This window comes from Thalassophryne amazonica, chromosome 14, assembly GCF_902500255.1.
Source record: "Thalassophryne amazonica chromosome 14, fThaAma1.1, whole genome shotgun sequence".
Taxonomy (NCBI): domain Eukaryota; kingdom Metazoa; phylum Chordata; class Actinopteri; order Batrachoidiformes; family Batrachoididae; genus Thalassophryne; species Thalassophryne amazonica.
The window spans coordinates 14,968,979-14,986,546 of record NC_047116.1 but is presented as its reverse complement, the minus strand read 5'-3'; the positions used below and the strand labels follow the sequence as shown (position 1 = coordinate 14,986,546).

The following is a 17,568-nucleotide window of genomic DNA, read 5'->3' as shown; positions in this document are numbered from 1 at the left end:
TGGAACCTACAAAATTAATGCCATATGATGCAATCAACTCAACAAAAAATTGCAATCATCAACCCTTGTCTATGTTGGACCCTAATTATTTTCCTTTCTGCACATCTTCAGATTGCATGCACACAAAAGCATCAAAAGTACATATAAGATTTTGAAATTAAGAAAAATTGGCATTGTGCCCACATGGGTGTGGATTAGTCAAAATTCTTATGAATGTGAATTACTGATCTCACAAATGACCTTTATGACTACACTGAAGCAACGCCATGTCTTCGTGGTTTAGCACCGCTGCCTCACAGCAAGAAGGCCCTGGGTTCAAATCCAACCTGATCCTTTCGGTGTGGAGTTTGAATGTTCTCCCAGTGTTTGCGTATCACTTCTGGTTCTTCCAAAAACATGCAGATTAGATGAAGTGGTGAGTGAGAGTGTGAATGAGTTTGTCCATCTATATCTTTCAGGCATGTGAGAGACTGACGGCCTGTCCAGGGTGAACCCCACCTCTTGCTCAAGGACTTCTGGAATAGGCTCCACCCACCAATGTCACTTAAGTAAAATGAGTAGGCTCTCAGAAAATGGATAGACGGATGGATGGACAGATGAATAATCACACTGGCTGCTAACTGACACCACATAGAAAAAGATTAATTATACATTAAACATGTAATACTGGAGCTCTGGGCAACATTCTATTGTACTTGCATTAATAGTAATGTCCACCAGGTGGAGATATTTGTTCCATTTCAAGAATGTTGACTACAGTTGCTGTGGCCACAAGATGAACCTGTTGCCTTTAGTAGTAGATGAACTCAATGTGTAAAATAACATTGAAAGAGCAGAGCTACACTCATACAGCACTCAGTGTTTAAATGCCACATATTCTTAGGACTACGAGGCACTTATATGTCCTTTGATCATATTGTATGAAAAACAGAAAAAATGGGAAATTTCACACTTTTATAGTTATCTTTACAATGAAAGTGTGTTAAGAAATTTGTTCTAGTAGTCTATGATGACTTTTTCACCTTTTTTCAGCATCATTATATGCAAATATTGCCGTTTTGTGCTTGTCCCACACCCAGACTTTTGATCTTCAATGATAAAAATGAATGGTAAAGAAATGTTTTTCTAATGTTTTAAATATCTCTGAATAAAATATCAGTAAATAATCAAAACATAACTGGGGTATTCAATGTCGTACAACTGTGATTTTTTTAAAACAAATGTAGTTGTCCCACACTATTGCCGTAATTTCCACCACAACACTGTAATGTCCCTTTAAACAGTTTGTATGAAAGATTGTTTGGGTAGTTTCTATGGAGATAAACAGTGACATCAGAGCACATATAGCGCCAAATCACAACAACAGTTGCCCCAAGGCGCTTTATTTGTAAGGCAATGGTGTGGTGGAAATTACATTTACAAGGCCAATAGTGCCCGTAGTTAAAGAATCACCCATTAACTGTAGCCACGGCACCTACAGAATCTCATCCCAGACATAAATCCTTTCACCTGAGCCACCACCATTATTTTTACAAATGACAGCATGAGATTACTGCGGCCTCATCTAATGAATGCCACCTTGTTGGTGCCACCTCTATAAAAACTTCAGACCCACCTGACTCCACATCCAGTGAGTACTTATCGATGGCCAGGTTCATGGTCTGGTAGGCCATATTGCAGAAGTCCTCCAGGATCAGATAGATGGTTGTGGTCACACTGCTAGGTACTGGCTTGCCAAATTTCATTCTGCTGTTGACCACAATGCTCCCGTTCCGGAAATTGAGAATCTCCAGATTTTCAAAGTTACTCAGGTTGGATTGCAGGTATGGCACAAGCTAGGTAAAGAGAAGACTGGGAATAATTCAAGCAAATCAGAGAGTGACGTAAACTGAAACTAGAACAGATTTAGGACAAATCTGGTTTTAGTACAGCCCAGTTGGATTTGGAACAGTTTGACCAACTTGAGCCTCAATATGTCTAAAACCCAACTGAATGCATTGGACTCGATGTCAAGGTCTACTGTGACCTTTATGAAATTAACATTACCCTCATTGAAACACTTGAGAAACTAGGTGTCTGGGTTTGCGATTGTTCCAGATAAAGACTAAGATCCAAGCTTTCAATAAGTTCCTGGACTCTGCCATCAGAAGTGTATCTGTATGTGGTCAAAGTGTTGAACTTTCAGAGATTCAATTACTACATTTTCTGGAGTACAAGTCGGACTAGAACGTATGGTGCAGGACCTCCCAAACTCATAAAAAAAAACCTTCCCTATCCTCTGGAAAGTACAGTATGCCAGCATGACATTCATGTCTCCTAGTCCTCAACCTTTAAGACAGATGCCTGGAAGGACTTATGGAGTCATGAGGTCACGGGACAGAAGTGTTTGGTGATGACTGAATAACCTTGAGCATTTCTAGTACAACTTTGTGACAAATGAACGGTTATTTACAGAAACTCAACTATGACATTTTGGCCGTGTGGCTCAGTTCTCAGGGCATGATCCAACACGTGAGCGCCTCAGTGTTGAGGACCCCAGCAACTGGAAAAGCCCAAGGAGATGGCCGTGCTTCAGCCGACTACTGCAGATAGCTGTGTACTTTGAAGAAGAGGGGATGGACAGATTCTCTGACTGGGTGGTTACTATCCAGGTCCCACGGTGTGGTGGATACAGTGATGCACAGCACCACAGCATGTTTCCAGATCCGATCTGTATTTCTATCTGGACTGGTCAGAATTACAGTTCCACAGGGTGATATGGACTGGATCTGCATTTAGATGTTTAACATGTTTTGAAGTTGATGACAAAAATGATCAAAACATAGTGAAAGCTGGTTTGTAACTAACTCACAAACTAACAAAACAAAAGACAACAACCACAAATACAGATTACCAGTTCCAGGAAGCGCTGTTCCAAAGCTTTATACTCTGGAGAACTCTTATTAAAAAGATCCTGTGAGAAGATCATGTTGGTCACCCTCAGACTGAAGAACACCATCAGTGCCCGCCCGGATCAACGGGCATCACCACACCTCGCCTGGTCTGTGCCGTGTGCCACACCAAAAGGAAAGTCAGCACTGCCCTCCTCTGTGTGGCTAACCACACCGTAACCATAACTAATCCCATCGTAACCCTGCTCGGCAATGGTGATGTCATCCAAACCCCTGCTAGTCGTCTGAACCTGGGGAGTAGAAAGGACCAGCCAAACTAAAAATCAATCTAATGGCTATTTTTTAGAGTAAAGTGAAATCTAATTGCATTACCTCTGTGATTACGTCAGGTGGCCCCTCAGACATGTGGCTGATATCAAAGCTGACAGTCAAATCTGACTCTGGAGATGGTGGATCTGGATTGTCCTTGTTGACTATCAGTAAGTCAACTGCTGTAAGATCTTCTGTGGGGATCCTTGAAGTTCCTGGTTCTGCCTCTGCCTGCACTTCTTGTTGGCTCTTTGTTGTTTCTGTCAAAATGCTCGGCCCCATCCCCACCTCCTCCTTGTCCACAGCTGGATTATCATCAGGCAACTCCACACTAATGACTTCATCTGATAAATCCAGCATCTCCTCTGCAGTCTCTGATGATGGTACTACAGCAAGGAGATGTTCTTCTGTAGTCTCGGTTGTGATTGTGGAGACCTCAGTCTCCTCCACAGCCTCTGCAGGCTCTTCTCCAACTGCAACACCTGGGACATCTGCAGGATCAACATCTCCAGTGACTGCATCTGTATCTAACACGTCTTGTGCTTCAGAAGGTATTTCTGATTCTCCTTCTGTCCATATCGATGGATGCTTGAAGTCCTCTTGCTCATCAGAACCTGAACCAAAAGCCTTGATGTCTACTGGTGGTTCAGGCAGTGTGAGGCTTTCTGGCAGCTCAGCGGAAGGAAGCTGAGCTGGAACCTTGTCTGCAGTGGGAGTCTGCACAGTGTCTTCCAACAGCAGGCCTTCCTTCTCAACGCCTGCAGAAACAAAGAGACAATGATTATTGAAGTGGTGTGAGGATTCAAAGAAGACATTTAAATGGTGTGGTTTCAAAGTTTGTTCCATAAACAGCCACAAGGGTGCAGACTTTCACCGAAACTGCAGACTCCACCAGCTGATAACTACAAATAGTCCATGAGCCAAACCCAAGTTTGATCTAATTGTTACCATTTACAGGGAGTAAACCACACTTACAATTCAGCCTTAGTCTACCACAGCCAACACCAAACTGTACGGTGGCCATCCCAGGGTGGCAGCTGCAGCTGGTAGGTGGGGTCAGTGAACAAATGGAATAGCGTCTGACAGTGTGGAATGCTTGGTGTCCAAAGTAAAGGTCAAACAAAGTCGACGTCCATTGGATTCTCTGGCATATGACATGCTACCCCGTCACGTGATAACTAAGCAACAATGGTGCAAACTGTCCCATTTTAAAACCATATTAGCTCTACCAATAATTTGCATCACTTTTTACTAAAACTGGAGCAACTTTCATTTATGACCCCTGTACAAACTGAAATTGACCTTTGTTAACATTTTTGCTGTTTTTACCCCATAACTCCACAATATTGGTCATAGACAGTCCTAACTATGCCTTTGTGAAATCTATATGATCAGACAAATAAGGTAGTACGAGGTCTGTCAATAAAGTATAGGTCCTTTTTATTTTTTTCAAAACTATATGGATTTCAGTCATATGTTTTTACATCAGACATGCTTGAACCCTCGTGCGCATGCGTGAGTTTTTCCACGCCTGTCGGTGACGTCATTCGCCTGTGAGCACTCCTTGTGGGAGGAGTCGTCCAGCCCCTCGTCGGAATTCCTTTGTCTGAGAAGTTGCTGAGAGACTGGCGCTTTGTTTGATCAAAATTTTTTCTAAAGCTGTGAGACACATCGAAGTGGACACGGTTCGAAAAATTAAGCTGGTTTTCAGTGAAAATTTTAACGGCTGATGAGATTTTGAGGTGATACTGTCGCTTTAAGGACTTCCCACGGTGCGAGACGTCGCGCAGCGCTCTCAGGCGCCGTCGTCAGCCTGTTTCAAGCTGAAAACCTCCACATTTCAGGCTCTATTGATCCAGGACGTTGTGAGAGAACAGAGAAGTTTCAGAAGAAGTCGGTTTCAGCATTTTATCCGGATATTCCACTGTTAAAGATTTTTTTTTAATGAAAGACGTGCAGACGGATTGCAGCGTCGGCTCGCAGCCGCCGCGACGCTCCGCCACAGGAAAAACACCTCCGTTGGAAGCCTTAAGGACAAGTTGGAACATGTCCAGCTGTTAATTTCTCATATACTCACTCCACTGAAAGCCATCAAAAGCCGCCTGGATTTTACAAATGGTTATCAACACGGAGGTGTTTTTCCTGTCCTGCCGCACCGCGGCGGCTGCGTCCCGACACGCGGACCCACTCATTTGAAATGGACAGACGCAAAGTGGAAAAGTGTGCTGTGGTCTGATGAGTCCACACTTCAAATTGTTTTTGGAAATCATGGACGTCGTATCCTCGAGACAAAACAGGAAAAAGACCATCCAGATTGTTACCAGCGCAAAGTTCAAAAGCCAGCATCTGTGATGGTATGGGGGTGTGTTAGTGCCCATGACATGGGCAAGTTACACATCTGTGATGGCATCATCAATGCTGAAAGGTACATCCAGGTTTTGGAGCAACACATGCTGCATCCAAGCAACATCTTTTTCAGGGACGTCCCTCCTTATTTCAGCAAGACAATGCCAAGCCACATTCTGCACGTGTTACAACAGCGTGGTTTCATAGTAAAAGAGTGCGGGTACTAGACTGGCCTGCCTGCAGTCCAGACCTGTCGCCCACTGAAAATGTGTGGCGCATTATGAAGCACAAAATACAACAACGGAGACCCCGGATTGTTGAACAACTGAAGTCGAACATCAAGCAAGAATGGGAAAGAATTCCACCTACAAAGCTTCAACAATTAGTGTCCTCAGTTCCCAAACGCTTATTGAGTGTTGTTAGAAGGAAAGGTGATGTAACACAGTGGTAAACATACCACTGTCCCAGCTTTTTTGAAACATGTTGCAGGCATCCATTTCAAAATGAGCAAATATTTGCACAAAAACAATAAAGTTTATCAGTTTGAACATTAAATATCTTGTCTTTGTGGTGTATTCAATTGAATATAGGTTGAAGAGGATTTGCACATCATTGTATTCTGTTTTTATTACATTTTACACAACGTTCCAAATTCATTGGAATTGGAGTTGTAATAAGACAATGATTGATGAAATGTTACACAAAAATTTTTAACTTTTTCATTGTGATGAATCACACTGTCACTCAGTGACAGTGTTAAATTGTGACATTTTTTGTGGTTGCCTGGTTACCACTTTATCCACATAAAATGTGGCTATTAAAGTGATGATTATGTTAGTTAGTGATGAAGTGATATTTATGGCACTATGGCGCCATCTAGAACTAACCTGCACTTCTATCAGTTTGCAGTGTAAACCAAACTTCCCAACACAAGCAACAACAATCCATTTTTTTTTTTCATCAAATCACTTTTTGCGTTCAGCAGAAATTTCTTTTTAACCAGTTTCTTTTCTTATTTCCAAATTAGGTTTAACAACGCAATGAGAATCCATGTTCCATGCTGGCATAAATGCCTCCATGATTACTTTTTTAAGTCAACACATTTAAAGCTACAGTGTGTGGGATTATTGCCCTCTACTGGTGAAGTTGCAGACTGCATTCTGGCATCTTTGGTCCCAATTTTATTTCCCTTCTCATTTTCGCTACTTTGGCGATGAGGATTCATGCTCCCTCGCCTTCTCTTGTGATAATGTTTTCGCCCCCATCTCAGAATAATAGAAATGAACTTGTTAGCCTGTGCTAGTAACCAGTAAATGATCAATAGCTGATTCCCCTTATTTATTTATGGTTTTTACAGTCTGAAGTGAGTCCCTTTTGGGCTACTGTGTCAACATGGCAGTGCATCACGGCGGCGTCCATGACAGGACCGGCCCCCATGTAGATATGAAAGGATCAGTTTGTTATTGCAGGTAATTTAACCATTAATGAACAGATTATGAATGCTACATTTCATTTCTGCCAATAAACACGCCTAAATGCTGCACACTGTAGCTTTAAAATTATGATTTTTTTTTTTTTTTTTTTGAATGGTCTTAAGTCTTCAAATGTCTTGTTTTGCCCAACATCAGTTACTTAATTTGTAATAGTATAAGCCAGAAAAGCAGCAATTTCACACATGCAATAACGTGCATTTTCACTTGATAAATAGTCTGAATAGTTGGAGATGAGTTTATAGGTTCACTCATTATTTAACTCTATATTTTGTCAAGCAACTCCTCCTCCCCCAACTGCAAAAATATAATAATAGGATGGATAAGATATACAATAAATAAATACTATGTTACAGACTCACTGTGTGCTTCAGGTGCACTGGAGGTGAAAACAAGCGTGGCAGATTCAACCTCACTCTGCTCCAAAACAATGACACCGTTTTCTGTCGATGTCACTGTGTTTCTCCCAGAGGGCTCAAACAGAAAATTCTCTTTATTTACGTCTTTTGTGTTGCTTTTCATGAAGGAGACATCTTGTGGCTCATCAAGCTCAACGCTGACCTAAAATAAGATGACAAGGGACAGAAATCCACTCAGACAGATGGAGATGTACAAACATTTTCAGCAGGTGTAACAAAATTCTAAACATAAAAAAGCTACAAAGGACTTGAAATGGCAAATAGCGTAATCAAGAGTTAAGCCGAGTTAAGAGTAAAATGGCTTTAAATGCGCATCTTTTCAAATAGGATCAATTATTCTGAAATTTAAATAAAAACCTGATTTTGCTGACTCAGTGTTCACTGGTAATTAGTGTAGGTTATTAGTTAGCTAACATCAACAATTTATCAGCGTTGTTTTAAAATATTTCTATAGCTTTATTTTCTATATTACTGTATTTTTCTGGAGTATAAGTTAAAGTTCAGGAGGTCCTGCAACTTATACTCCAGTGCTAGCAGGAGGTGGTAAAATCACAAGTCAGAATTTCAATACATCCACTTGGGAAATGATTCACAATATTAATACCAGCATTTTGGCATCAAAATTAATCCTATATCTTGAAAATAACCCCCCACCCCTTGAATGTAACAAAGTATGGTCTATTTTCAATTATCTGGCTATTCCGCTATGTGTAAAGTTTGTCCATGCTCTTCAAAACTTTATAACACAATTCTTTCACAAAGGTTTTATTCAGTAACACTGTGTGTAACAGAACTTAGGAGGAGGCCATGCTCTTCAAAAACTTTAAAAACATAAACCATTGTCAAAGGTTTTATCAAATTCTTTAGCCTGAGTTCTTGTTTTTGGCTTGGCCATGACACTTGATTTTCTACAACTTGCCATGCTGTGACTTGAAATTACATGTGTAATTGCATGATCACTGTAATAATATCAGTACTTATGTAGCTTTTGTGACTTCTCTAAAACAAGTACTACCAAGTCAGGAGCATTATATCATAAAAATGTTGTGTTCAATGCAGGGTTCATCAAAACTAATCATGAAGTCAAACAATTACATTTGAATATTTCGAAAGATGTTAAAATTACAGTATATATTGCAGTTTTCTTTTTTGCATGGGGTGGGGTTTTTTTTTGTCATGGTAGACACCCACTTCCTATATGAAATATCTCCCTAATTACACAATGCACAATCTCTGAAGTGGATGTAAGCATATTTGAAAAAAAACAAAAATTTTCTACCATTACCACCTCCTGCTACCAATGCAACATATACAGAAAAATCAAACATTGTTATTAATAATGACAATTATAACAAGCAATTGGAGATTTCTGACGTCCGCCAATCCGGATCCAGATCATCTCAAAACCCAGTGGAGTCAACATTTGTGCAGTAGTTTTGACGCAATCTGACAAAGCATAAATAAAGTGAACTCTTGATCCAGAATCCAGATCCAGATCACCTCCAAAATGTAACGGACTCTTCCATGGCCTAATATCTATCTGTGGTGAAACGTTTGTCAAAATCTGTGCAGTAGTTTTGACATAATCCTGCTAACAGACACATGATTAAATAAACGCTGATAATTTTATTACGTCCTTGGCGGACGGACATAATGACTGTTTATAAAGGACGTTCCCAGTAATGAAAGTATTATAATAAATAGTACACTTACACTAGAACAATGCACAAGAATCACAAATTAAAGAGCTGATAATACAGAAAAATATGGTATTCAGGGTAAGGGTTAAAACTTAGCGGGATCTAGCCATGCGATGAGCATTGCAGGCGCAAGTATTGTAAGAGGGTCCGGGACATCTTTCCACCCCCTCTGAAACTTTGGAAATGTATAACCCTTTGAAACACTATTTTCTGCATTTTGAGGGCCACTTTCTGTTGTGAACTACGATGATAAGTAATATGTGACATGTCCTTTAAAAAAGGACCAAAAAAAAAAAAAAGCAAATACAGAAAAGCCACCTATCTTGGTTAGGTCACAGCATAGGAGCCCCCTATGCAGATCTGCGCTGGTGAGAACCCTGGTTTATCTCAACTGTCAGCTTGTTTAAACAAAAACGATTTAGGTGATAAAGATGAGCACAGCAGAGTATTTTAGAAAAACACTGATGTTACTCACCGGGGCTCGATGTGCAGATACATCGGACTCAGACACTGTGGAATCAGAGGAGGGATACATGGGTGATTCTTTAACTACGGGCACTATTGGCCTTGTAAATGTAATTTCCACCACACCATTGCCTTACAATATAAAGCGCCTTGGGGCAACTGTTTGTTGTGATTTGGCGCTATATACATGTGCTCTGATGTCACTGTTTATCTCCATAGAAACTACCCAAACAATCTTTCATACAAACTGTTTAAAGGGACATTACAGTGTTGTGGTGGAAATTACAGCAATAGTGTGGGACAACTACATTTTGTTTAAAAAAAAATCACAACAGTTGTATGACATTGAATACCCCAACTATGTTTTGATTATTTTACTGATATTTTATTCAGAGATATTTTAAAACATTAGAAAAAAAGTTTCTTTACCATTCATTTTTATCATTGAAGATCAAAAGTCTGGGTGTGGGACAAGCACAAAACGGCAATATTTGCATATAATGATGCTGAAAAAAGGTGAAAAAGTCATCATAGACTACTAGAACAAATTTCTTAACACACTTTCATTGTAAAGATAACTATAAAAGTGTGAAATGTCCCCTTTTTTTTCATACAATATGATCAAAGGACATAATAAGTGCCCGTAGTCTAAGAATCACCCACATACAGGGTGAACACAAAAACACTCTTTGGTTTCAAATATGTATAATATCAAAAGTCACACGAATAATTTTACAATTTTAGCATCAACAGTTGCAGAAACCTATCAAGTTTTTTTCTCTTTTGCAGATTCTTCTTCTTCAAAATTGTAAAATAGCCCAAATAAATATATAAATATAAAATAAAATTTAAACAAATATCACCTCGTGAACAAACTGAGCAACAATACAAGTTCATCTAGACTGACACACATTATTAGACAAAAAATAAATAATAAATCTAATCTGCTATTTGTCCCAGATCATAGTCTCGTGTGACTATCACACCTCTCTTGGCGAACATGAAAAGTCCAAAAGAGTCCAAAAGCATTCGGTGTAAAAATATGCTGCACGACAAGGGTTCAACTGTTCATACAATTCAGATAGCTGATAACATTTGTTCATTATAAATGGTTAAATTTAACAGTTTCTGGCCTAAGAGTAAAAATCTGACAAATAAGAAACAGATGAGACTTTTGAACCCCTGAAAGATTTTTCGAGCAGTGTCGAACATCTTGTAATATCACAGTTGTGTAGTGTTTCTCTTTGTTATGACATTTGGATGTTTGCCTATATACACAACCACTGCCAATGCTTTTTTCTACTGATATTCTGCAAGTGATTCCCAATCCTGATCCTTGTGCCCCAAAGTAGACTACTGTATGTTTTCCATTTCCCCTGAACTTCTAAAACCAGACTGTCTCAGTCAAGTGTGTTCAGCCAATCCACAGCTGGGAGAAAAAGGAAAATGTGCAGTACTGCGGTTCCCAAGAATCAGGATTAGGAACAGCTAGTGTAAGGAATATCTTTGGTACTGATATATCAGTCATGCTATCATCTTACCACTGTCCAGCTCCGCCACATGCGTCACCTCCTCAAAGTTGTTTCTGACCTCAGTGTTTGTATCAACCACAGCAGGGCGCTCCTCAAACTCCCAGAAGGATGTCTCAGCCCAGCTCGAGTGTAAAGTCAGGTAGTCTAGTTGTTCAAGGCTCAGTCCTGCTTCTTCAACCTGCACCGTCACTGTATAGTTGACCAAGACACCATCCAGCCTGGAGCCACAAAAACACCGGATCTCCAGAATCCATTTATTCATCAGCTTCCTCAAAGTTCATCAATGAAAACTCTTCATGTTAATCCACATCTCTCTTTAATGTGTGTGGCTCCAAAGGAGAAAAATACCTTCCTCAAAGGTACCTTGACAGAACACGTCTATAGGGATAAGACACATACGTAGTTATATTGACTTTTGCCAATGGTCACCTCTAAAAGTGCATCACCGTATTCAGAGGCCACAATGAAGGTTTTAATCTCATCCTGCAGCATTCTGCAAGAATCAATCCAGCTCAAATGATTGAGAATGGCTGAGAAAAATTTCTGTCAGCACCTTGACCGAAAGTTTAATCTGTTAATAGCACAACGGAGCGCTCAGCTGTAGCTGATGCTATGAGTGATTGTCATAAAACAGAGCCACACTATTGCTTCACAGTCAGAAGGTCCTGGAAATGCTTCCTGCCTGGTCCTGTCTGTGTGGAGTTTGCATCTTCTCCCCGTGTACAGTTTCCCTCCCTTAAGACTTCCTCCCACTTCCAAAGGAATGCATTCCTTTTTGGAATAAGTGGTTATAGAAAATTACTGGCTATAAGGTCGTGTTAACAGGAAAAAAAAATGTTTTATTTAGAATCTGGATCTGTATGCTTTTGACAAACTATGTATATATACATATATATATATATATATATATATATATATATATAAATGAGTCAAATGCACTGTAGCACATATGATAATATATTATATTGTGGTAGTAAACTGAATTAACAAACTGGTGAACCTCTATAAATATAATTGACAAATATGATGCATTTTAAAAAAATCCAAATATCCTCCTCTGTAAGATGTCAGACCAGAGTTATTGTCTACTAGACCTCTTGGCGATATTTTATTGTACCTAATGGTAATGTCTACCGAGTGGAGATACTGCTCCTTGAGTACAGTCTGCTGTCGGGTCATGAACCTGTTGTTTATAGTAGTGGATTATGCACATGTTCATGTGGTGTGCTGTTACCATTTTGTGAAGTTTCAATTAAATGCATAAAGCAGCTGCAGAGAAGTTAGCACTTACAAAATAAACATAAGATGCATTAGTCAAAAATTTTTGTAAATTTTTTTATTCTATTATCTCCCCTTTAAGATTTGTTTGCAGGGGTTTAAAAAGAGCATTTTGTACAGAACAAATTAAGGAGCGTGCACTTTCTGCTGCAGAAAAACAGTTCTGATGGCCTCAGTATGAGCCCCCCCCTGCTAGTTTTTATTTCTGTACTTCATAACGTTTCACACTCGTGGTTCCCTCAAACAATGGCAGCATCTTTCACTCTGCCGGAGCTCTGATGGCTGAGGTGGTAAAACCTGATAATCGGCTCTGTGGGAGAACATCTGCTCACTGGGTTGAACCCATCCTGATCCCACTTAATAGGTGAGCGACTGCAGTAAGACCATTAACTCAGACGGGCGCTGTGGCCCGTCACACGTGAACACACTCAGCATGCAGAACACCTGGCACTGATCTGTGGGAGGAAGCATGAGTCAACATCAAACCGTCTGTGTTGGTGACTCACCCGTGGGAGTCCTTCTGAGGCCTAAAAAATTCAAGAAAAAAAAAAAAACCACAACAAAACCAGTCAAACATACCCACAAAAGTTGACTTATTAAAAGTGGAGTAAATACTGTATTTTTAAAAGTGATTTTTCACACAACTATATATGAAACCCAGTTATTCTAAAGTACCTTCTGCAGTACATCACAAAATTTCTGCTAATTTTATTAATGGTAAAGCTCTTATTTTTGGAGGGGGAAGTTGGGGGGGTGGGGCTCCCCATGGCAAATATAATGACTTAGTTTAAAACTACGTTAAAAATAAATGGAAACGTAAAGCGGCTGGTTTGACTGCAGTGTGTATTTACTCTGTCCATCACTTTCTTTCTGCTTCAGCTTTACAACTTTTTTTTTTTGTTGTTTAACCCAGGTGGGTCAAAGTTCAAAATTTTTCACAGATAAGGTGATTTTTTTTTTTTTTTTTTTTAATAGTGGTGGTGACTTAAGATTCTGAAACCTTTATTTGAATACTAATGGACATAATTATACACTCTAAAAAAGGAACCGTTGTCTCAACAAGAAAAACTGATGTAACAATTTGCATAGATTAAAAAAAAAAGTTATTTCAACTTAGTTATTTCAACAAGACTTCTCTAATAAAGTTGAAATAACTTTAATTAAATTGAATTAACTTTAAAAAAATTCTATGCAAATTGTTATACATCACTTTTTTTCCATTGAGACAGTGGTTCATTTTTAGAGTGTAGCGGTGCCAAAGAAAATCCTTTTGAGTTAAATCTAAAAAAACTATGTGGGCAGCAGTTGAATACAAATGTCCTTCAATGCGCATATTAAGCAAATATGTAGGACTGCTTTTTTGCATTTGCGCAATATCTCTAAAATTAGAAAGGTCTTGTCTCAGAGTGATGCTGAAAAAACTAATTCATGCATTTATTTCCTCTAGGCTGGACTATTGTAATTCATTATTATCAGGTTGTCCTAAAAGTTCCCTGAAAAGCCTTCAGTTAATTCAAAAAGCTGCAGCTAGAGTACTGACGGGGACTAGAAGGAGAGAGCATATTTCGACCATATTGGCCTCTCTTCATTGGCTCCCTGTTAATTCCAGAATAGAATTTAAAATTCTTCTTCTTACTTATAAGGTTTTGAATAATCAGGTCCCATCTTATCTTAGGGACCTCATAGTACCATATCACCCCAATAGAGCGCTTCGCTCTCAGACTGCAGGCTTACTTGTAGTTCCTAGGGTTTGTAAGAGTAGAATGGGAGGCAGAGCTTCAGTTTTCAGGCTCCTCTCCTCTGGAACCAGCTTCCAATTCGGATCAGGGAGACAGACACCCTCTCTACTTTTAAGATTAGGCTTAAAACTTTCCTTTTTGCTAAAGCTTATAGTTAGGGCTGGATCAGGTGACCCTGAACCATCCCTTAGTTATGCTGCTATAGACTTAGACTGCTGGGGGGTTCCCATGATGCACTGAGTGTTTCTTTCTCTTTTTTGCTCTGTATGCACACTCTGCATTTAATCATTAGTGATTGATCTCTGCTCCCCTCCACAGCATGTCTTTTTCTTGGTTCTCTCCCTCAGCCCCAACAGTCCCAGCAGAAGACTGCCCCTCCCTGAGCCTGGTTCTGTTGGAGGTTTCTTCCTGTTAAAAGGGAGTTTTTCCTTCCCACTGTTGCCAGTGCTTGCTCACAGGGGGGTCGTTTTGACAGTTGGGGTTTTTCCGTAATTATTGTATGGCTTTGCCTTACAATATAAAGCGCCTTGGGGCAACTGTTTGTTGTGATTTGGCGCTATATAAATAAATTGATTTGATTTGGATAATGAAGAGTTATTCAGTTACTCAGAGTTATATGCAATATTATCAAACATCTTGTGCAAATGTTTCCCAGTCATTTCATATAAATTTGTTGTATTTAATGTAAAAAAAAAAATGTGTTTACTGTTTGCTACTCTGGCAAAATAATTTCCTTTGGGAAAAATAAAGTTGAGCTTAGCTCAATGTGGAGGTTTTTTGTTTTGTTTTTGTTTGTTTGTTTGTTTGTTTTTTTTGCTGTTGTTGTTGTTGGGGACAAAATAGCAGCAGAGGCTGACCTGATATCCAGTACAGACACGCTCTTAAATCCAGGAAGCCTCTGCAGGGCCCTCTCTATCTGCAAAGATGATCAGAAAAACAGGAGTTTGTTAACAATAAATAAATCAAGTCCTTCAAGTTTTCCTACATTTTGCCTCATATACAGTCAACATATACAGCAAGGTTGCAAGTAATGCTTTAAAAAACCCTTATCTTTACAATTAATTTAAGATTTAGCATATATATGAAACTGGTAGAAACAAACCAACTCTCAGCACATCTTGCCACAGACCATAAAACACACATTCACATTTCTTGTCCAAAATCCAAAAGATCCTAATTTCATTCATTTATCTTCTACCGCTTAGTCCAATTAAGGGTTGCGGGGGGCTGGAGCCTATCCCAGCAGCCACAGAGCGTGAGGCGGGGTACACCCAGGACAGGACGCCAGTCTGTCGCAGGGCGATGCTAATTCATTTTTAATAAAATTAAAAGACGTTTCATAAAATTTAGCCATTTTAAAACAAATTTTCAAATGGGACAGTAATGTTTAATACAAGATAATAACCCCAAAACACTTTAAAAACAGTGCAAACGCAAACAAAACCAGTTTACCTGCACAGCTGAAGTGTTAAAAAGCAGTAAAAACCACAATATTTTTGATTCCTGCAAGTGATCCCTGCAAAAAAACCTCAGCATGTACCCTGTAAAATGCATGAATAAATGAATTAATGGATGAATGAGCCCCCCCCCCAATTTGTTGACACGGTAAGTCAAAAACAATAAATGCCGTCATCATAAAACTTACCAAAATTTTAGAAAACATAAGAACAACTTTGTTATACCTGTCTGCCACCTGCTCAATACTCCCACCTGCTGGCCGTGTCTGAGCCTATTGCAGGGAACAAACTTATTGTCACAAGAATGATGGAAACTAGAAACAGGTGTGGTTGAAGTTTCCTGCAGCTTGAAATGAGCTTGTTTGTTAGTTTCTTTCATATCCAAAGCTTCTGTCTGGTGGCCACCACTGTATGTTTTAATAATAAGATGTGGTATTCACATTTTGAATAGTCACAATTGAACTGGATACATTAGCATATATGTATTAAATATTTTTTCATGTATATATATTCCACTTCATCATCCATATAGAATATGTGGAGTAACACATCACTTTTTTTGCAGCATCTTAACCTGAAAAGGTTCTTCCTTATTATAAGCAAACCTTTATTGTTTCTGTAATTCATTACAGTATTATTATGAATGCCCCGAAGAGGACTGCTGATCAATTTCATTGTACTTTGCACAGTGCCAAAAAAGGAATTCTATTCAAATTTAAATTTCATTCTTAACATTTATTTACATATATATTAAATATGTCTTCAGCTCATGTCTTGGGAAACTCATCATTTTCACTCTACTTCAAAGCTGGTGCAGAATCTCTACATGACACGTGAGCCATGTGCTAATGTCTATGTGTCTGAAAATCCTACCGGGCGACGTTTTTCTGTCTGCACATGCTGAACGTGCATATGCACATCATAAAGCTGCATTTTCAACATCATAAAATGCATTACGTAAAAGTCTGATTTCCAACCACCTCTGAACACTTTGTTTTTATTCACTCCTCGTGTCAAAGTTCCAGCTGTTAAAACTAACAAGGCATTTAATGCTTATCATAAACGGGAAGACACGGTGACTCAAGGTTTCTGGCAAGAGACATAAAGACAAACGCAGCAGGTGTGCAAAATGTGCACAAGTTAAGAGGTCTGTAATGGAGGGAAACTAAACCCAACAAACAGAGCAAACCTTTGCAGCAAGCTGTTTGCTGAGCGCTTGGTGCTGGAGACTGTCGGGGTCCAGCAGCTCGTCAGTGTAGATCTTTCTCCTTAAGAGGAGACTCAGCTCCACCACCTGCTCCGGCACAGGAGGAGCGGGTGGTTGCACGGTGACGTCTAGCTGCAGCACAGGACACGAATTACAAATCACTACGACCACAGAGGCTTTAAGCATTTATCGGGCACTCAGTGCATGTGTGTGCATGCTCACTGGACCCTGCTCCAGGTCAGGAACAACAGCGGCTGCTTCCTTCTCCTCTTTGGCATCAGAAATAGATCCTGGGTGCAAAAAAGAAAAGATAAAGATTGTAAGTTTATTGCAAATGGATGTGACCTTAAGTACTGAGATCTGTGTTGGTTTTATAAATCAAACTGCTCTGATTCTCAGTCTGATAAGGGCACTACCCATGTGCAGAGAAGGTACACCACCAGGAATATGGCTCAGTAGTTTACATATGCCATTGTAATAAAATAGAAAAGCTCATGCACAAGCATCAATATGCAGAAAATGTATTTGTCTAAATATGAGTGTCATTTCCACAGCCGTGCTGTTACTGACCTAACCCTATGGTCCTTACTGTCAGAGTGCTGTAAAAAAAGAATAAAAAAAGAAGGGTAGTATCAATGACAGAAAGTATCTAGAAGTAGAATTGGGAAGAGATAATAGCAGAAATTAAGGGGGAAATAAACCTACAATTGAGCTTGGATATTAATTAAGTCAAAG

At 39.4% G+C, this 17,568-nt stretch overlaps 1 protein-coding gene across 1 annotated transcript in view; it reads right to left on the bottom strand.

The window, feature by feature from the left end:
- Positions 1-17,019, bottom strand: part of impg2a (interphotoreceptor matrix proteoglycan 2a) — a 33,814-nt gene extending 16,795 nt beyond the window's left edge. The window contains 10 exon segments of the mRNA XM_034187169.1: positions 1,616-1,835; positions 2,894-3,010; positions 3,101-3,181; positions 3,264-3,958; positions 7,399-7,597; positions 9,631-9,665; positions 11,162-11,370; positions 12,937-12,957; positions 15,027-15,085; positions 16,816-17,019. Coding sequence (XP_034043060.1) covers positions 1,616-1,835; positions 2,894-3,010; positions 3,101-3,181; positions 3,264-3,958; positions 7,399-7,597; positions 9,631-9,665; positions 11,162-11,370; positions 12,937-12,957; positions 15,027-15,085; positions 16,816-17,019 — 1,840 coding nt within the window.
- Positions 17,020-17,568: the final 549 nt, after the last annotated feature.